Here is a 21,094-nt window from a genome sequence, read left to right on the forward strand (position 1 = left end):
ACGGAGAGCCATCCTAGCTGCAAACTGCCCCTACTACTGCCACTGGCACACAGTTATACTACTTTGGCCTCGGGACTGTGTCTCGCTATCCACTCAAGATCTGTCCCTGTGCACCAACTCCCACAAGCTCTCCTCCGGTTCATCGGTCCCTTCAAAATTACCATCATGTCAATCCAGTTACTTAGTCTCTAGCTGCCACTTTCCCACAGGATCACACCTACATTCCACATGTCCTACCTCAAGCCAGTTGTCTATGGTCCACTCAACCCACCTGAGCCTGCATTTCTAGAACCTAGGATGGTGGAAGGTGGTCCAGTGTACACGGTTCTCCGATGGATGATTCATGTCATCATGGACACGATGTGTACTTAGATCACTGGGAAGTTTATAGATTGGAGGAGAGATTTTGGCTGCTGTCCAGTTTCTCCTTGGATCCATTGCTCATGGAGGAGTTCCACCTGACCCATTTGAGCCTGGGATTCAAATGCTGGAAGTAAGGGAGGTGACAGAATCCCTTCAGGCTTGCACAGGCACACTTCTCCTAGTCTCCACCCAACTAACAGCAGCCACATGCCACTCATCACCCGCAACCTATTTAAACCCACCTCTTCTCCACAGCCCTTGCTTACCCATTAAACCAGCTAATCTCAACCAGATGCTCCTAGCCTTCAGTTACCTTGTTGTGTGTGCTAAGTGTCTGTTCTGTCATGTGTTGTGGCCCTATGTTATTTTGCAGTTTATTGGTAAAATATTGTTTACTGCTAAATCATCTCCACTGGTCTGCTTTTGTACTCTACATTTCTGATAATGGAAGCAATATCTGCTGTTTAAGAGATGGTACAAATCCCACCTTCCACAAAGGTTAAAGAACCCTAGGAAGCAGTAATCACAGTATGATTGAGTTCAACTTGAAATTTGATAGTGAGAAAGTAAAGTCTGATGTAGCAGAGTTTCAGTGGAGTAAAAGAAACTACAGTGGTATGAGAGAGGAGTTGGCCAAAGTAAATTGGAAGGAGATGCTGGCAGGGATGACAGCAGAGTAGCAGTGGTCTGAGTTTCTGAGAAACGAGGAAGGTGTATTGCAAAAACAAAGAAATACTAAAATGGCAAAGTTGTGCAACCATGGCTGACAAGAGAAGGCAAGGTTAATGTAAAAGCAAAAGGGCATACAACAAAGAAAAAAAAGTAACAGGAAGATAAGAGGATTGGGAAGCTTTTAAAAACCTATAAAGAGCAACTGAAAGAATAAGGAGGGAACAGCTGAAATATGAAAGCAAGGAAGCAAACAATATCAAAGTGGATATTGAAAGCTTTTATAAGTGTGTAAAAAATGAGAGAGTAGATATAGGTCTGCCAGAAAATGAGACCAGAGAAGTAATAACAAGGGACAAGGAGATGCCAGATGAACTAAATGAGTATTTTGCATCAGTCTTCTCTATGGAAAACACTAGCAGTGTGCCAGGGTGTGAGGGAAGAGAAGTGAGTGCAGTTATTATTACAAGGGAGAAGGTGCTCAAAAGCTGAAAGACCTAAAGGTACATAAGCCACCTGGACCAGATCAACTGCACCCTAGGGTTCTGAAAGAGGTAGTGGCAGAGATTGTGGAGGAATTAGTAATGATCTTTCATTAATCATTGGTATCGTGCCAGAGGACTGGAAAATTGCAAATGTCACTGAGGAAGGCAGCAGAAAGGAAATTAGTTAGGCTGACCTCAGTGGTTGTGAAGATGTTGTAGTGCCACACATGAGGCTGCTTACCAAGTTAAAAGCCCATGGTATCACAGGAAAGTTACTGGCATGGTTAGAGCATTGGCTGATTGATAGGAGGTAATGAATAGGAATAAAAGGATCCTTTCCTGTTGCCTGTCAGTGACTAGTGGTGAGCTGCAGGAGTTGATGTTGGCTTCGTTTTATCAATGATTTAGATGATGGAATAAATGGTTTTGTTGCCAAATTTGTAGACGATAAGAAGATTGGTGGAGGGACAGGTAGTGTGGAGGAAACAGGCAGGTTGCAGAAGGACTTAGACAGATTAGGATAAAGGGCAAGAAAATGGCAAATGAAATACAATGTTGGGAAATGCATGGTCAAGCACTTTGGTGGTAGAAATAAATGTGCAGATTATTTTCTAAACGGGAAGAGAATCCAAAAATATGAGATGCAAAGGGATTTGGGATTCCTTGTGCAGAACACGCTAAAAGTTACCTTGCAGGCTGAGTCAGTGGTGAGGAAGGCAAATGCATTGTTTGCATTGATGTCAAGAGGTCTAGGATACAAGAGCAGATATGTGAATCTGAGGATTTATAAGGTACTGGTGAGCCCTGACCTTGAATATTGTGGACAGTTTTGGGCTCTTATCTAAGAAATGCTGGCATTGGAGAGGGTTCAGAGGAGGTTCACAAGGATGATTCTGAGAATTACAGGAGGGTTATCATATGAGGAACATTTGATGACTCTGAGTCTGTACTCGCTGGAATTTAGAAGGAGGGATCTTATTGAAACCTTTTAAACATTGAAAGGCCTAGATAGAGTAGATGCAGAAAGGGTCTTTCCAAGAAGTCTAGGACAAGAAGGCACAGCCTCAGGATAGAGGGGGGCGACCATTTAAAACAGAGATGTGTAGAAATTTCTTTAGTGGTGAACTTGTGGAATTAGTTACCACAGGCTGCTGCAGAGGCTGGGTCGTTCAGTGTATGTAAGGCAGAGATTGATAGGTTCTTGACTGGACATGGCATCAAATGTTACGGGGAGAAGGCAGGAGAGTGGAGCTGAGAAGGGGAGAAAAGGATCAGCCATGATTGAATGATTCAGTCTCGATGGGCCAAATGGCCTAATTCTACTATGTCTCATGGTCTTACACTGTTGCTTCATTCATTTTACTGCATTTTTATGCATTGACATGGAGAAGGGCTCAGTACTATTAAAGTTCCTTGACCGTCTTGGGCATGACTCTCCGTGGGAACATCCCCTCTTTATCTTCCTCTACCTCCAAAGCAGTATCTTGATTACGACTACACCCATATAATCTGCAGCAGCCACTGGGTTTCACACTGAGGCACTATGAAATGATAATTTACAGAAGCATTGTTTAGATTGGAGCAGATGGCAGGAAAATTCTATAGAAATAAATGACAAGAGATTATTTTCTACATTTAAAACAATACTGCACGTGGGAGCTTTTTTATTGTGCAACTTTCATGACTTTCACAGCAGTGAATTCCATGGAGAACTCTGTGTTAATATCATATATTGTGAACTTCTGATGTAACTATTACCAATCAATAAATAAATGGTGCTACACCTCTTCCTGACCTAATAGCATACAAATTATTTCTTAAGGAAGTGATGCCGGTGGAAGAGGAACAGTCAGGAAGTTCCCGGTCCAGATTCCTCATGGGTAAGACTTCTTGACGTTTGTTTATAGCAAAATCGTTCAAAGTTGTTTATAATGGACAATATAAACAGAAGAAAAACAGATTGAAATGATTCTCTTTAATCTGAATTTTGTACATTATCAAATGTCAGCAAACAAAAAGCAGCATTAAGAAATACTCATCAATTTAAAAAAAATTACTTCCTTAGGAGTTTGTAGAGTTTTGGCACAACATCTAAAACTTCAACAAACTTCAGTAGGTGTGTAGTGGAGAGTATATCGACTGGCTGCATCATAGCCTGGTATGGAAATACCGATGCCTTTGAACGGGAAATCCCACAAAAAGGAGTGGATAAGGCCCAGTTTATTATGGGGCATAATTTCACTCAACCTCATTTGCTCCATCATTGAAATGGTCCCACAACTAACTTTCAAGGATTCCTCCTCTCATGTTCTCGATAGTTATTGTTTATTTATTAATTATTATTATTATTATTATTATTATTATTATTGTATTTGCAGAGTTTGTTGTAAACTGCACTCTGGTTCAATGACCCATTTGGATGGGATTTCATTGATTTTTTTATGGTTATTATTCTAAAGATTTATTGAGTAGGCACACAGCAAAAAGAATCTGAGAGTTGTATATGGTGACATATACGTATTTTGATAACAAAAACTTACTTTGAGCAACCATATAATTTTACTTTACACTGTCAGTTAATGCTTTGTAAATCCGTTTTCTCTCAGCTTTGATATGCATTTTTTTTTGCTGCGTGGGACAAATTTTGGCCACATTATTTTTGCTACTTCTGATTTCTTTGGTTCCATTAATATCATGATTGAGTGGTTCTGAACAACCTTGATGCAGCATTGATTTCAATATATAGAAATAACTTCAATAAAAGTAGATTTAGTTTGCAGTTCTTGGAACTAAACCACAATTCACCATTCACAGATTGAAATTAACATTGTCGTTTACGGCAGAAATACAATTTCATAGCTTCTGCCATCTTTTTCCCCTTTTGCAATGCTGGGATTACATTGCTACAAGTAACAACCAACTTGTTTTGTTACTGCTTAACTAAGCAGAGAATGATCTTAAACAGAGTTACTTTAAATTAAGTAGCAAGTGTAGAGAAAATAGATATATAAATTCAAATGTTGTAAAATTCCTCTTCAGCCAAAGAGTGAACAAATGGAATTAAATTTCAAGGACGGCAGTAGATGCAGAAACTCTAGTTTCAGCAACAACTGGACGTCAACATGGACTTTGGAATAGTTTGGGGTTGTCGTTTCTAATCTTAGTAAATTATTTGCAAAAGTCTACAAAATTTAATAAAGGTATAATGCAGAGTCTTTACCGGGGTTAAATTCGGCATCACAAGATCTCAGTACAAGAACATAATCAAATCACAACGAGGATTTTCCTTATTCTCCACGATACACAACAATGTTCTTTTTGGTTTCATACACCTTTACTTCATCGAGTAGACTTGGTGGAAGGCGTTTTTGTAGGTTTTCCCAGATGTAGATGGCTATGTTTTCAGTGGTACTATGCAGAAACATAAGAGGCTCAGTTATACAGGCTGTTCTGAATTTATTCCACCAGCTAGCCCACTTGGATAGTTCAAGCACATCACTGCTACAGGACTGGAAAAAGTAGGTAAACATCAATTTTGAAATGTGCAATGTTAAACCTGTCTATAGTAAGCCTGTAAGTACACTGTTATGTGGTGCTGCTTTACAAGTCAAAATCAAAGCAATTTAAACATATTGCTGGAAAGTTAAAATTGACAGATTAAATCTTAATTAAGAAGGATCAATCCAAACATTTCCCAAGAAGGGTAATAACGGGTATACTGATTCACATAGGTAGTGGAGCAACAGGCTTACAACATACTCTATGCAAGATGAACATGGAACCAGCGCACAGCTCAAGGACCCAGAAGGCAGTAAAACAGAGGAGCTAAAGCCTACATGGTTTCATCTCGCATGACCCGGAACACCAACCTAACGTTCTAATCCATTATCTAATGGTACTGCACTACACCTGACTGAATTTCATCAAAAACTCTGTGCTAAACACAGGTACTTAGTACACAAGAAGCCCTTTCTAGAATTCTGTTTGTGATTTCTTGTGCACATGTCATACACATTTACAGAAACCATAGGATATCCACTGTGATGCGAAATGGCATTCAATTCAGGTTGCTAGCATTTAAGGTTGAAGCTGACTCAGGCATATTCAAGGGAGCAGGCGTCACCTATTGCACATCACCTGTTCAGATCATGTTCATCCCATCAACAATATTTTGGGTATACCCATCTTTAGGAGATTCCTTTTGTGTTTACAGCAAGCTTTATGCCCACTCCTGCCTTAAGGTGGCCGAAAAGATATTTGAGACATTAGCAATGATCTTTCTGGAATCACTAGATCCTGGAATGGTTCTGGAAGGCTGGAAAGTTTCAAATGGGACTCCACTCTTCAAGAAGGGAGAGGGGGGAGAGAAAGGAAATGACAGGCTAGTTAGTCTGACCTCAGTGGTTGGGAAGAAGGTGGAATCAATGGTTAAGGATGTAGTTTCAGGGTACATGGAGGCACATGATTAAATAGAGTGAAGCTAGCATGGTTTCCTTAAGGGAAAGTCTTGTCTGACAAAACTGTTGGAATTCTTTAAAGAAATAACAAACAGGATAGACAAAAGGAGAATCGGTGGATGTTGTGTACTTGGATTTTCAGAAGGCCTTTGACGAGGTGCCAAATGTGAGGCTGCTTAACAAGTTAAGTGCCCATGGTATCTAAAGAAAAGATACTGGCATGGATAGAAGACTGGCTGATTGGCAGGAGGCAAAGACTGGGAATAAAGGGAGCCTTTTCTGGTTGGTTGTCGGTGACTAGTGGTGTTCCACAGTGGTCTGTATTGGGACCACTTCTCCTTATTTTTGGAAGACGGAATTGATGGCTTTGGAGCTAAGTTTGTGGATGATATGAAGATGGTGGAGGGGCAGATAGTGTTGAGGAAGTAGAAAGGCTACAAAAGGATTTGGATAGATTAGGAGTATGGGCAAAGAAGCGGCAGATGCAATACAGTGTTGGAAAGTGTATGGTCATGCACTTTAGTAGAAGAAATGAAAGACTATTTTCTAAATGGAGAGGACATTCAAAATTTTGAAGTGCAAAGGGATGTCCTTGTGCAGGATACCCTGAAGGTTAATTTGCAGGTTGAGTCAGTGGCGAGGAAAATTAATGCAATGTTAGCATTCATTTTGTGTGGACTAAAATATAAATGCAAGGATGTAATGGTGAGGCTTTATAAGGCACTGGAGGCTCATGGAGTATTATGAGCAGCTTTGGGCCCCTTATCTAGGAAAGGATGTGCTGACATTTTAAACTGTTTAGAGGAGATTCACGAGAATGATTCCAGGAATGAAAGGGTTACCATATAAGGACCGGTTAATAGCTCTGGGCCTGTACTTACTAGATTTCAGAAGAATGAGGGGGGATCTTGTTGAAACCTATCGAATTTTGAATGGCCTCAATAGAACAGATTTGGAGAGCATGTTTCCTGTGATTTGGAACTCTAGGACCTGAGGGCACAGCTTCAAAATAGTGTAATGTCCATTCAGAATGGAGATGATGAGGAATTTCTTTAGCTAGAAATTAGAGTAGATATCGGTGGAATTCGTTGTTACCAGTGGCTGAGAAGGCCAAGTCATTGGGTATATTTGAGGCAGAGTTTGATAGATTCTTCATTAGTCAGGACATGAAGGGTATTGGGAAAAGGTAAGAGGTTGGAGCTGAGAGGGAAATGGATCAGCCATGATGAAATGGCAGAGCAGACTCATTGGGCCAAAATGGCCTAATTCTGCTCCTATATCTTACGGCATTATGGTCTTATATATTTCATTTCACTGTGACATAAGACACCATTTGGCCTGCGTTAATGCCAGCTCTTAAGAGTAATTCAAATCCATGATTTAGTTCCCTAACCCATTCCCACAGAAATACCCATTTATACCCCTTTTAGAGATCCCTTCAGACTATCTCAGAAGGTCATCTGAAGTGGTCTCTAGTAGGCTTTGTGACCGTTGTTGTTCGGTGCAGTAGCAACAGTAACAGAATAATACATGTTTATTTCTGTCTAGAAAGAAGTAACAGAGAAGAAAACAGGACACTACTGAGCACAGGAGCTGAAATGTTACGCTGAAGTTGTTTAAGATATTGCTGAGAACAGATTTGGAGGAACGTATGTAGTTCTGGTCACCCGCCTACAGAAAAGATAGAAATAAAATTAAAAAGAGTACAAAGAAAATTTACAAGGATGTTGCTGGCTCTTGAGGATCTGAGTTGAAAAGAAAGGTTGAATAGGTCAGAATTTGATTTCTTGGAGTGTAGGAGAACAGGGAAAGTATTCAAAATTATGAGGGATATAGACATGGTTAATGCTAGTTTCATCAGCACTGAAGTTAAGTGAAACTGGAACTAGAGGTCACAGGTTAAGGGTGAAAGGTTAAATATTGCAGGAGATCCTAAGTGGGAACTTCTTCACTCAGAGGATGGAATGAGTTGCAAGGTGAAATGATAATTGCTGGTTTGATTTCAAAATTTAAGAGACATTTGCCAGCTGTATGATGGGATGGTTACTGAGGGCTACGGTCCAGGTGCAGAATGATGGGATTAGACAGAATAACAGTTCAGCATAGACTAGGTGGGACAGAGTGCCTGTTTCTATGCTAGAGCACTCAACGACTCTGAAAGAAAACAGAGTCTCAGGAGAATGCATGGGAGCATCAGATAAAAAAAAGTATTCCACATGACGGGCAGCACTATGAGGAAAAGTAAATCAGTTGATGCTTTGGTCAAAACCCTTCATCTGCACTGATCAGTCCATCTAGATGAAGGGTCTTGAACTGATATGTTGACAGTCCACTTCTCTTCTTAGATACTGCCTAACTTGTTATGTTCCTCCAGTAATCACTGGCTGCTCCGCCCTGCTGTACTGAACAATAGAACTATTTCGAATACTGAAAAGGTCTATTTGGCCTTTCACATCTGTATCATTTTAAAAAGGACGACCTGCCTAGTCCCAGAGACCAGCACTATATCTGTAGCCCTGCATATCACGACTGTTTGTGTACAGTTTAAATGTGAGGAGACTGAAATGCTGGAATCTGGAGCAAAAAAACCCTCAAATTGCCGGAGGAACTCAGTGGCCCTGCGAAGGGAAATTGACAATTGACATTTAGGGCTGAGACCCTTCATATAGAATTCCAGATTACAACCTCTAAGTGATAAAAAAAAATCTTTGCCTTTTCTTTATGCCTTCTACTACTGATTATCTCTCGTCTTTTGATCACTCTGTCAAAGAAAATGCATACTGCACTTATCTGTCTAGAGCCATCACAATTTTATTCACCTCAATTAAGTCTCCTCTCAGCCTTTGCTACTTTAGAGAAAATAACTCCAGTTTATCCAAATAATCTTAATATCTACATTTTTCCCATTCTGGCAAAACCGTTGTAAACCTCTGGCATACAATCTTCAGTGCAATTGCAACCTCCATGCTCAGAGATGAACAGAAATATCTGCAGATTTCAAGCTGTGGCCTAATTATATTCTATTCCTCTGAAAAAAAAGTTGTAATTTTATTGTTATTTAACTTTATTGACCTATTATTTTATTTTTAAAGTATCCTTACACATATGTTCCAAGACCCTCTACTCCTGCACACTTGAATTGTACACCCTTATATTACATATTTCATTGCCTTGCCTTTCCTACCCTAATGAATTACCTCACATTTCCCTGGAATAAGTTCAATTTGCCATTTGCCTATGCAAATGACCAGCTATTTATATCTTCTTGCTGCCTAAACCCTTCCTCCTCACTGTCATTCACACCAAAAGAAACTGTATTACTGCAGAATTCAATCCAATGGCAAAGACTTGCAAATCCTGGAGTTTAGAAACAGAAATTGCTACAAACACTCCAATCAAGCAGCTACTGTAGGGAAAGAAAAGAGTTAAAATTTCAAGTTAACGACCCTCCTTTACACGTTAACTTTACACGCTAACTCTGTTTCCCTCCCAGTAGATCCTGTCTGACTTGAATACGTCAAGTATTCTAATTCTAATAGTTCTCTAATTGCGGATTTCAATTAGATGTGCAAAACTGAAACGGGACTAATTGTATATTCCTTAGCATTAACATCCCTATCCATACAATACTTTTTAATCACCCCTCTACTTGTCATAAACACACAGAAGGTTTTTGTGCATACAGAATCTTCTATACAAGATAAAATCTAAGTACCTACCTAACAACATTAGCGAAGTATGGAACATCTTTGTCCAAGTTTTTGTGGTCAAGCTGCTTCATGACGACTTCCTTTTAAAGAAAGATCAGACAAGGATTTGATATCAGTATCAGAACAAATATTGTTTTCCTAAAAGGTTTAGACACAGCAGCCATACCAGGCTAATTCATAACCTTAGGTGCTATTTACCAGCATGGGCATTCATCCTGGCCACTCAACAACATAACAAGGCAGAGTGAATCACCCACCTACTCATTCAATAAAAATTTTTCCTCAGTTTAATCACCTGCAAGTGTTCCTTCAGTTCTGTGATATTAATCACCATACCAGTGATAGGATTGACCTGAAACAAATCATGAAATAATTTGAAGTTAGATTCCCCAGTTTCCCTAATGAACACTAGAAAGTCTAAATGCAGCCAGTATGATGACCCATGAAATACATTCAAGCTGGAATGCTAACTTTGGTAAAAATCAAAACAGGAACTTCTGATACTGGAAATCTGAAAAAAAAATACAGAGGAAATGTTGTTAAGGCCCAACAAGTCTGCTAGCAACAGTGGAAAAAGAAGTGAAGTTAATGTTTCAAGTTTAAGCCTCCTTGGTAAAACTCAAAAATGTACTTACTTCTGCCAATTTCCATTTCTCACAATATCCAGCTGACTCATTTATTCCTGGATATCTTAGTTTCAGATAACTAATGGTTACTCAACAACCAGCACCAGCCAAGATGAACTCCTGACACAATTTTCAGTTTGGATTAGACACAGATTTCATTGCTGTGATCGAGCCTCATGCAATGTAAGGGCTGTCTTCCCCTTCTCTACCTCATGCCTCAGCCCAGGAACGAGAGAGATCAGCTCCTCAAAGGGTACATCAATGCCCTCAAATTCACTCAGCTGGATAGTTCATTCCACAACCTGATTGTGCACTTCGTCCATGTTTGTACTTATAAGCAGACCTGTACCTCTTGTTGCTTGTAGATATCATTGGAAGTTTAATTTAAGTCCAAGACTCCTAGACAATACAGAAGGAATTTTAATTCTAGGTTAGGCATTTCCATTAATGTTGACTCTTCACTGATGTGCCTCTAGTATGTCTTCTACCACCTGACCAAGGCCTCCAATCTGAAACACTAATTCTGATTCTAAAGCCATATATTAAAATAATTCAGTTGAAACATGTCTAGCTTAGAAGTAGCTAATGGCTGTTTTTTTTGCTCTATTTGCTATCCAACAGGTCAAAGACTTTCAGACACTTTCAGAGTCAATTTCTGGAGTATTTTTGTACTAAAGGATAATTAGCAGGCAGCCTTTACTCTTCTTACTTTTCTCTGAAGCAATAACAATTTCTTTAGTGTAAGTTAGTGAACCCTTGACAGGTAGTGTGACTCAAGACCATTGAAAGGGTGCATCTAATAGAAAAATAATGCCAAGACCTAATGCTATGTAGGAAATACGGAGCTAAGAATTAACAGGAGGAACTTAATTAGCTGTGGTTTTTTATCCCCGGAGCGTGGAAGGCTAAGCGATTACCTTGTTGAGGTTGGTAAGATCATCGGGGCACAGTTAAGTCAGATGGTCACATTCCTTTTCGCAAGTAAAAAAGTCTAAAAAGCTAGAAGGAGATGAGTACAATTGCAATCTTTTAAAAGCATTTAGGATTTAGAACAAGTATATGGACAGGAAAAGTTTAGATGGATATAGAGCAAATGTGGGTTCATGGGACTAGTGCAGGTAGACAACTTGGTCAGCATGGATGAGTTGGGCTGAAGGGCCTGTTTCTGAGCTGTATAACTTTATGACTCTATATTGCTCTTGCATCATTTTAACAGTTGCCAGCAATTTCATGACTCACCTCACCACATACGGTAACTTCCACTGTAAAACACAAATTATATTGAGTTAGAACGTTCAGACTAGAAATTGAACTGCTGAAATGAAACTAGAAAACCCACTCGTGCTCTTCAAAACTGATAAAATCTACTTTGCAGAGTATGTTTACAGATTTTTCTAAAATATAGAATTTCAACATATGAACAAGTACAACACCTTTAGTAAAAGGTAGAGAATTAGTTGAGGGTCAATAAATACACAAGATAAAGGCCGGATTAAATTCTGCATAGTCCACTACACCATGGCACAGATGTGCACGTGTAATTCTGAAAAGCGCCAGTCCTTGATCTCACTGGAGCCAGTAGACAGCAAGGAGGAAACAAATGTTTTGCATGGCTTTCGGCATTCCTGATCACTCGACTTTAGCCAATCTACTTGCCTCAGTTTTTCCTTACTAATTGCTTGGTTCCCTCGTTAGCACCACACCTTCTCAAATGCTACTGAGCAACACAAGGAAACAACATGCCAATGATACTCCTCCAGCAGTGAAGCTTGTCAGAGGGAAGGGACCTCCAGAAGACTGGGTTGATAAATTATTGATCAAGAGCAAAGGCCATGTGCAGTAAAACTAAGCAGATTTGGTGACCTACTCAACTGAAGCTGTTTTCATCAGCTGCAGGCAGGAGCCAATGTGTGTTTTCTCTGGAAAACAGTTCACTGTTGCATTGACTCCAATCAAGAATCACAGACATTGTTAATATCCTTCCATTGCAAGGCATATTGGTACAGTGGATCACTCTCATAGCAATTCTAAAGCAATTGTTGAAACTCAAATGGGTGATGCATGGCTTTGTGGCTAGAAGTGTGCTTACCCACCCTGACGGCTTGATGAGAGGTAAAGTGCAGGCCAGTTGCTGTAGTCTGATAATCAAAGCCTGAGAATGGTTAGGCAAGGAAGTTTCAAGGCAGGTTTAGGAGAGGTAGCAATAGGACCCGGCTTTAAGTAATGGGAATTGGGGACCGCCACTGGGGTCTCGGTAAGGTGCTTGAAGCATCAGGATTATAGAATATATAATCTGTATAGGACTGGTTTGTGGGCGGGGGAGAAGGGAGATGAGCGAGTAATGTCTGTGCCATATGGGGGAGGGGGAATTGTGAATGGATGGCGACTCCGTTCAAGATAGAGAGATTGGGATTTGATATACAGGGGTTCCATCCATCGTTTAGTTTTAAAACCTCAAGAGAAGTGAAAGGTGACCATTGTGCTTTAATTTCCCCTGCAACCTCCATTGTGAAGAGAAATAACCCACGCTCCACCGTAGTGGCAGAAAGGGCAACAATCTGCTGGGAAACTCAGCAGGTCAAGCATTATCTGCGGGAGGAAAGGAATTTCAGGTTGAGACCCTCCACAAGTCCTGATGCAGTGTTTTAACCTGAAATATCACCTCCCTCAGATGCTGCTCACCGACTGAGTTTCTCCTGATTTCAGCATTTGTAGCCTTGGGTCTCCCAGCTGGCTGAATCTCTGAAATGATGCAAAAGGACCTGGAAATAGTTGTCATTCAGCTCCTTTTAGGCAAGGGTCATCACAAGCTGGCCACTAACAGTGAAACAAAAACATACAACCCAACTTAGCTACACAGTTGACTCCACAGTCTGCTCTGTGCTTCAGTGGCTAATGAACCTCACAGATCTGACTCTGATCCACAGAGGAGCACTACAGTTCTTTTGAGAGCAATAATCAAATGCTTTTGAGGGAGTTTACCAGCTACAGATCCCATGCCATACCTGGATTCAGTCAATTGCTAATCAAATGCTTCTTGAACTACATGCTTACACCAACACTGACCTTTGTAGTTATGACCATGACCATTTGGGTTGTTGCATTGTCCAAAAATTCTCTTGTTCTCTTCATCACTCAAGGAATTACTGGAAAACAAGTTGAAAATGGCAATCATATCTTTTTTGAAAAATAGTCATTTGACACATTACAGATGCTCCTCAGGGTTCAGTATTGGGACCACTATTTTTCACATTGTTTGTCCATGATTTGGATAATGGAATTGATGGCTTTGTGGCAAAGTTTGCGGATGATACGAAGACTGGTGGAGGGGTAGGTAGTGCTGAGGAAGCAGCAGAACTTAGACAAATTGGGAGAATGGGCAAAAAAGTGGCAGATGGAATACAGTGTTGGGGAAGGTATGATAACACATTTTGGTAAAAGGAACAATAGTGCGGACTATTATCTAAATGGGGAGAAATTCAAACATCAGAGGTTCAGGGGAACTTAGGAGTCCTCGTGCAAGACTCCCAGAAGGTTAATTTACAGGTTGAGTCTATAAGGTTGAAAACAAATGGAATGTTGGCATTTATTTCAAGGGGATTAGAATTTAAAAGCAAGGAGATAATGCTGAAGCTTTATAAGACACTAGTCAGTCCATACTTGGACACCATATCTCGGATAGGATGTGTTGTCATTGGAGAGAGTCCAAAGGAGTTTCAAGAGGATGATCTTGGGAATGAAGGAGTTAACATCTGAGGAGTGCTTCGCAGCTTCAGGCCTGTACTCACTGGAATTTAGAAGAATGTGGTGGGGGGGGGGGGGGGTGATCTCATTGATGCCTACTGAATGTTTAAAGGACTAGATAGGGTGGATGTGGAGAGGATGTGTCCTGAGGTGGGGGTACTCAAAACTAGAGGACACAGCCTCAAAATTGAGGGGCGACCTTTTAGAACAGAGGTAAGGACCATAAAGCGATAAGACATAGGAGCAGAATTAGGTCATTTGGCAAATCAAGTCTGCTCCGCCATTCAACCATGGCTGATCCTTTCTTCCCTTCTCAGCCTCGCTCCCTGCCCTTCTCCCCACAACCTTTAATGGTATGGCCAATCACGAGCCTATCAATCTCAACTTTAAATACACCCAAGCACCTGGCCTCCACAGTTGCCTGTGGTAACAAATTCACCACCATCTGGCTAAAGAAATTTCTCCAAGTCTCTGTCTTAAATAGATGTTCCTCTATCCTGAGGCTGTGCCCCCTTGTCCTAGACGCTCCCACCATGGGAAACCTCTTTTCCACATCTCTGTCTGGGGCTTTCAACATTCGAATGGTTTCAATGAGGTCCCTTCCCTCATCCTTCTAAATTCCAGGGAGTACAGACAAGAGCCATCAAATGTTCCTCATATGATAACCCTTTCATTCCCAGAATCATCTTTGTGAACCTCCACTGTACCCTCTCCAATGCCAGCACATCTTTTCTCAGATAAGGAGCCCAAAACTGTTCCCAATGCTCAAGGAGAGGCCTCACCAGTGCCTTATAAAGCCTCAGCATCACATCCTTGCTCTAGTATTCTAGACCTCCTGAAATGAATGCTCACATTGCATTTGCCTTCCTCACCACCGACTCAACAAGACCACAAGGTAAAAAATTTTAGCTATAGGATGGTGAATCTGTGGAACGCTCTGACACAGACTGTGCTGGAAGCCAAGTCCGTGGGTATATTTAAAACAGAATTTGCTACTTTTCCGATTGGCCAAGGCATGAAAGGATATGGTGAGAAGGTTTGTGTATGGGATTGAGTGGGATCCGGGATCAGCCATGATAGAATGGCAGAGCCAACTTGATGGGCTAAATGGCTTAATTCTGCTATTACCAGTTATGGTCTAATAATGAGTGTGAAATAACAAGATAAAGATTCCTTAAAGTGAGAGCATCACTTTTGTTGAAGGAACACCAGAAACAGAATGAATGTAGTTATCCCCTGGTGATGGTTGAGGGGGTAGTAACTGGTCTTGAACCTGGTGGTGTGAGTACTGAGGCATCGGTACTTTCTACCTGATGGCAGCAGCGAGAAAAGAGCATGACCTGGGTGGTGAGGATCTTTGATGATGGATGCTGCTTTTCTACGGCAACATTTCATGTAGATGTGCTCAGTGGTTGGGAGGCATTACCCATGATGTACTGGGCAAAATCCACTACCTTTTGTAGGGTTTTCTGCTTAGAGGCATTGGTGTTCCCATACCAGGCCATACTGCAGCCAGTCAGCACACTTTCCATCACACGTCTATAAAAGTTCACCAAGCTTTCTGATCTCGGCAGACTTCTGAGGAAGTAAAGGCATTGTCATGTTTTCTTTGCAACTACATTTATATGATGGGTCCCGGACAGGTTCTCTGGGATAGTGACACCCAGGAATTTAAAATTACTGACCCTCTCGCCACCTGAGTACTAGCTCATGGACCTCTGGTTTCCTTCATTTTAAGTCTATGATCAGTTCCCTGGTCTTACTGACATTGAATGAGAGCTTGTTGTTATTATACCACTCAGCCAAATTTTCAGTCTCCCTCCTTTATACTGATTCATCACCCTGTTTGATACAGCCCACAACAGTGGTGCCTTCAGCAAACTTAAATATGGTGTTGGAGCTGTACCTAGCCACACCATCATAGGTGTAAAGTGAGTAGAGCAGGGGGCTAAATCCACATCCCTGTGGTCATCAGTGCTGATGAAGGTTATGGACACGCTTTTGTCAATGCATGCTACCAATTTAATTTGAACCTTCTCCAGAAGCAGTCAATTCCCTGCCAAATGGGAAATCCATGTGAAATGCTTAGCATCAGTCAGAAGCAGTGCTGCCCAAAAGATGAATTCACATATCATCTGATTTTGATGAAGGATGTGTTAAATTTTCCTCATCAATGGGCGAGTGGTTAGCTAGTTTATCTATGCCAATGTTTTGTTTCCCTACTGGAAAAGTTAACAGGCGGTGAATCAATTTAAGGAAATCAGGAGAAAAAAAGGGTTAAAATATCGAAGTGCAGACAATTAAAAAATATCTGCCCCGTTAATGTAGTCAAATGATGTGTAATTATTTTAAAAATCTATATATTTGGTTCTCAGACAATCTTATATGTCATCTATGAAATTAAATAATTTCAACAGTCGGTTATTTAGGGCCAAATATCATTCGGAGGTTCAGAGTTGATGAAATTCCAAAATAAAACCCTGTAGCTGTTAAAAATACGACATTTTTAAAAAAGGTAACTAAGGGCTGACGAGGGCTCGGAACGTGAACTCTGATCTGCTTTTGCTGCCTGACCTACCGAGAGTTTCCAGCAGTTTTTGTTAACATCCTGGGTGTGGATTTATTCCGCAGTTTGCAAGTGCCGTCTCATACAATCACATCCAGTCTCTAAACCTTTCTACAGTGAAATGCAGACCGCGGTCTCGCCTATTCGCACAACGGAAGCATACAACGTAATGTCCCCGTACCAGAGAGACGTCCCCTCGGTTCTGGGATTTGTAGTTTTGGAACAATCCTTCCCGTTTGCTCCAAGATCAACAAAAAAAAAATCTACAAATAATTTAACCGCAGGCAGGAGAGGGAAACGTATACCGATGATTATTGTATGTCCTGCGCTATTGCAGATACATTATTTTGGCTTGAAACATACATTCTGAGACTGCAGCCGGTGTCCTTGTTCAATTACCTGTGGAGGCGATGAGCCGCACAGAAAGACTCCGCTCTTGTGACCCGCACGACTCTGCCAGCTCCTGCTCCCTTTCCCGCATTGCCCACCTCCATCTGAACACCTGTGATCTCCTCGGAGCCCGGCGCGGTGTAAATCATATGCTCACGCCGGCTACGTTCCGGTGACCTTCCGGGCAAAATCTCCACGTTCTGCCGAAATGTTTACGGCTCCACACGGAACGTCACTTACTCTTTTTTTTGCAGGAAGTTGTGAACGCGAGGCTGTCCCCGAGGCCGGAGAAAATGTGGCAAGTGTAGATAAAGACAAAACAGATACTGAAACAAAGAAAACACTTCCGGAGATTTTGGGGGTACAGCTCTGCATCATATCTAAATATAGATCATAGATACAGCACGAAAATAAGCTCTTTGTCTCACCATCCATCAGATCTCTTTTTTAATCTTCCCTCATGTGCCCCCCCCCCCCCAACCCCAGGTTCTACCACTCACCTACACACTAATGGCAATTTAAACTGGCCAATTAATTTACCAACCTACATGTTTTTGGGATGAGGAGAAATTCACACAACCACAGGGAAAATACGCAAACTCCATAGAATCCGCTCTGAAGGTTGAGCCGGAATCCCGGTCTCCAATGCACCTAACAGTGGCTGTACTAGCTGAACAACTATGTCACTTAACAGGAGAGGGTGGAACCAGTCAAGGGTTTTCCACCCAAGTCCTGACACTTCAGAATCAGGTTTAATATCACTGGTATATGAAGATACAGCACATAATGATGATAATAGAGAAAACCCGGGAATTACAGTAAGTACAGTATATGGTTATTAAATGAGCAAACAAGTCGTGCAAACTAAATAAATAAAAAACAGTGAGGTAGTGTTCATGGATTCAATGTCCATTCACTTCCCTGTTGGTTTGATGAAGTAATATTTGATCATCTTGTTGGATTTTTATTTCATGAGTTTGAAGGGGCTAAGTTGGATAATACCAGGAAGTGGGCAGTGGTTCTGATGCACCACTAAGCTGCAGAAGTTTGGCCTTATGTTGAGTTCATGATGCAAACCAGCCTTCCTTCCATTGACTCTGCCTACACTTCCAGTGGCCTCGGGAAATCAAGGATCCCTCCCAACTCAGTCACACTGTCTTCGTCCTCTTTCCGTCAGGAGAAGATACAAAAGCTTGAGAACAAACAACATTGGGCTCAAGGGCATCTTCTATCCTGCTGATGTCAAACACCTGAATGGACCCCTTGCATGCTTAAAGATGAAGTTAATCTCCTACCATTAGGAAGTAGTGATCATAACATGATAAGTTTTTATCTACAATTTGAGAGGGATAAGGGCAGATCAGAGGTGTCAGTGTTGCAATTAAATAAAGGAGACTACGGAGCCATGAGGGAAGAACTGGCCAAAGTTAAATGGGTGGATGCCCTGGCAGGAAAGACAGTGGATCAGCAGTGGCAGATATTCTTGGGGATAATACAAAAGATGCAAAAGCAGTTCATTCCAATGAGAAGGAAGGATTCAAAGAGGGGGAAGGGGCCACAGTGGTTGACAAAGGAAGTCAGAGATTGTATAGCATTAAAGAAAAAGAAGTATGACAGGGCTAAGATGAGTGGGAATACAGATGATTGGGAAAGTTTTAAGGAACAGCAGATCTTAACTAAAAAAGCAATACGGAGAGAAAAAATCAGGTATGAGCTCAGTATAGCCAGGAATATAAAAGGGGATAGCAAAAGCTTTTTTAGCTATGTGAAGAGAAAGAAGATAGTTAAGAACAATGCTGGCCCCTTGAAGAATGAATTGGGAGAAATTGTTAAGGGAAACAGGGAAATGGCAACAGAATTTAATGCGTACTTTAGATCTGTCTTCACCAGGGAGAACACAAGCAATCTCCCAGATGTATGGATGGGCCAGGGTCATAAGATATCAGAGGAATTGAAACAGATTGACATTAGGAAAGAAACTGTGATGAGCAGACTGATAGGACTGAAGGCTAATAAATCCCCGGGTCCAGATGGTCTGCATCCGAGGGTTCTAAAAGAGGTGGCTCAGGAAATTGCGGATGCATTGGTCATCATTTGCCAATGTTCCTTAGATTCAGGATCAGTTCCTGAAGATTGGAGAGTGGCTAATGTTATCCCACTTTTCAAGAAGGGAGGGAAGGAGAAAACGGAGAACTATTGCCCTGTTAGCCTAACGTCAGTCGTGGGGAAGATGCTTGAGTCCATTATTAAGGACGAAATAGTGGCATATCTTGATGGCAGTAATAGGATTAGGCTAAGCCAGCATGGATTTACCAAGGGCAAATCATGCTTGACTAATCTGTTGGAGTTTTTTGAGGGTGTAACAAGGATGTTAGACGAGGGTAAGCCAGTGGATGTAGTGTACCTAGATTTTCAGAAGGCATTCGATAAGGTGCCACATAGGAGATTGGTGAGTAAAATCAGAGCTCTTGGCATTGGGGGCAGGGTTTCAACATGGATAGAAAACTGGTTGGCAGATAGAAAGCAAAGGGTAGCAGTGAATGGGTGTTTCTCGGACTGGCTGGAGGTGACTAGTGGGGTACCACAGGGCTCTGTATTGGGACCACAGCTCTTTACGATTTATATCAACGATTTAGATGAGGGCATTGAAAACTATATCAGCAAGTTTGCTGACGATACTAAACTGGGTGGCAGTGTGACATGCGAAGAGGATGTTAGGAGAATACAGGGAGACTTGGATAGGCTGGGTGAGTGGGCAGATACTTGGCAGATGTCATTCAATGTGAATAAATGTGAAGTTATCCACTTTGGAAGCAGGAACAAGAGGGCAGAGTATTGTCTGAATGGTGTAGAGTTAGGTAAGGGAGAAATGCAAAGAGACCTAGGAGTCCTAGTTCATCAGTCAATGAAGGTGAATGAGCAAGTGCAAAAGGCAGTGAAGAGGGCAAATGGAATGTTGGCCTTTATTACAAGGGGAATTGAGTACAAGAGCAAGGATGTCCTTTTGCATTTGTACAGGGCCCTGGTGAGACCACACCTGGAATATTGTGTACAGTTTTGGTCTCCAGGTTTAAGGAAGGACATTCTGGCAATTGAGGAAGTGCAGCGTAGATTCACTAGGTTGATTCCTGGGATGGCAGGGCTGTCTTACACAGAGAGATTGGAGAGATTGGGCTTGTACACACTGGAATTGAGGAGATTGAGAGGGGATCTGATTGAAACGTTTAAGATAATTAAAGGATTTGATAGGATTGAGGCAGGAAATTTGTTCCAGATGTTGGGAGAGTCCATGGGAGAGGGCATGGATTGAGAATAAGAGGTCAGTTATTTAAAACAGAGTTAAGGAAAAACTTCTTCTCCCAGAGAGTTGTGGAGGTGTGGAATGCACTGCCTCGGAAGATGGTGGAGGCCAATTCTCTGGATGCTTTCAAGAAGGAGCTAGTTAGATATCTGATGGATAGGGGAATCAAGGGATCTGGGGACAAGGCAGGGACTGGGTATTGATAGTGAATGATCAGCCATGATCTCAGAATGGCGGTGCAGACTTGAGGGGCCGAATGGTCTACTTCTGCACCTACTGTCTATTGTCTATTGTCTATTGTTGAATTTATGCCTCCCAAACTTACAATATGGAAACACCCATTTCTTTTACTTCATATGCAGCCCATTGTTCTCACCCCAACTAACAGAAACCACTCTAACACTTTTATATGTAACTCTCGCTTTGGCTAGCGGGTTAATATAGGGGATGATAGCCCCTGCCCCCAGCCCGGCCAAACTTAAGAAAAATCGTTTGGGTGGATGCTGCACGATGTGTCCCCTGTTACTAATCAGTACCACGAAATATCAAACAGTACACAATATGTGATTAAACAATTGAGCTTTATAATTCTTAATTTGATCGTATGGTTAGTAAAGAAAACAAAAAAAGAAAAAGGGGCCATTCTCATGAGACAGTCTAATGCACAAATGTTGGAGCTCACTGATAAGCCAGTCGTCCACCATCGGCCTCCTCCGATCGTCGCTGACCTTCAGACCCTCATTCCATGTCCACTCTGCCTGAGGTCTACCTACTCTCTCCATT

General features: G+C 41.5%; 1 protein-coding gene across 2 annotated transcripts; it reads right to left on the reverse strand.

Annotated features, from left to right (window-relative positions):
- Nucleotides 1–3,477: 3,477 nt before the first annotated feature.
- On the reverse strand, nucleotides 3,478–17,443 carry pts (6-pyruvoyltetrahydropterin synthase). Of its 2 annotated transcripts, XM_059948839.1 has the most exons (6): nucleotides 17,020–17,443; nucleotides 13,377–13,456; nucleotides 11,550–11,572; nucleotides 9,980–10,036; nucleotides 9,694–9,764; nucleotides 3,478–4,928 (listed from the first exon to the last, which is right to left on the reverse strand). In XM_059948839.1, exons 1-6 carry the CDS (start codon nucleotides 17,157–17,159, stop codon nucleotides 4,805–4,807), a joined length of 495 nt encoding a protein of 164 aa, XP_059804822.1. In that variant the 5' UTR covers nucleotides 17,160–17,443; the 3' UTR covers nucleotides 3,478–4,804. The 2 variants fall into 2 exon arrangements, with proteins under 2 accessions (XP_059804822.1, XP_059804823.1); XM_059948840.1 differs by lacking the exon at nucleotides 9,980–10,036 and having other exon boundaries at nucleotides 17,020–17,437.
- Between the last annotated feature and the right edge of the window lie 3,651 nt (nucleotides 17,444–21,094).

Source organism: Hypanus sabinus, chromosome 23 (assembly GCF_030144855.1).
Source record: "Hypanus sabinus isolate sHypSab1 chromosome 23, sHypSab1.hap1, whole genome shotgun sequence".
NCBI lineage: Eukaryota > Metazoa > Chordata > Chondrichthyes > Myliobatiformes > Dasyatidae > Hypanus > Hypanus sabinus.

What these genes read in the sequence shown, in the direction of transcription:
- pts (XM_059948839.1), bottom strand. Translation starts at nt 17,159, where the DNA reads ATGATTTACACCGCGCCGGGCTCCGAGGAGATCACAGGTGTTCAGATG. An exon ending in AAGTTACCGTATGTGGTGAG is followed by an intron (nt 10,037 to 11,549) that starts GTGAGTCATGAA and finishes GATTTGTTTCAG; the next exon opens with GTCAATCCTATCACTGGTAT. An exon ending in AACTGAAGGAACACTTGCAG is followed by an intron (nt 9,765 to 9,979) that starts GTGATTAAACTG and finishes TTTCTTTAAAAG; the next exon opens with GAAGTCGTCATGAAGCAGCT.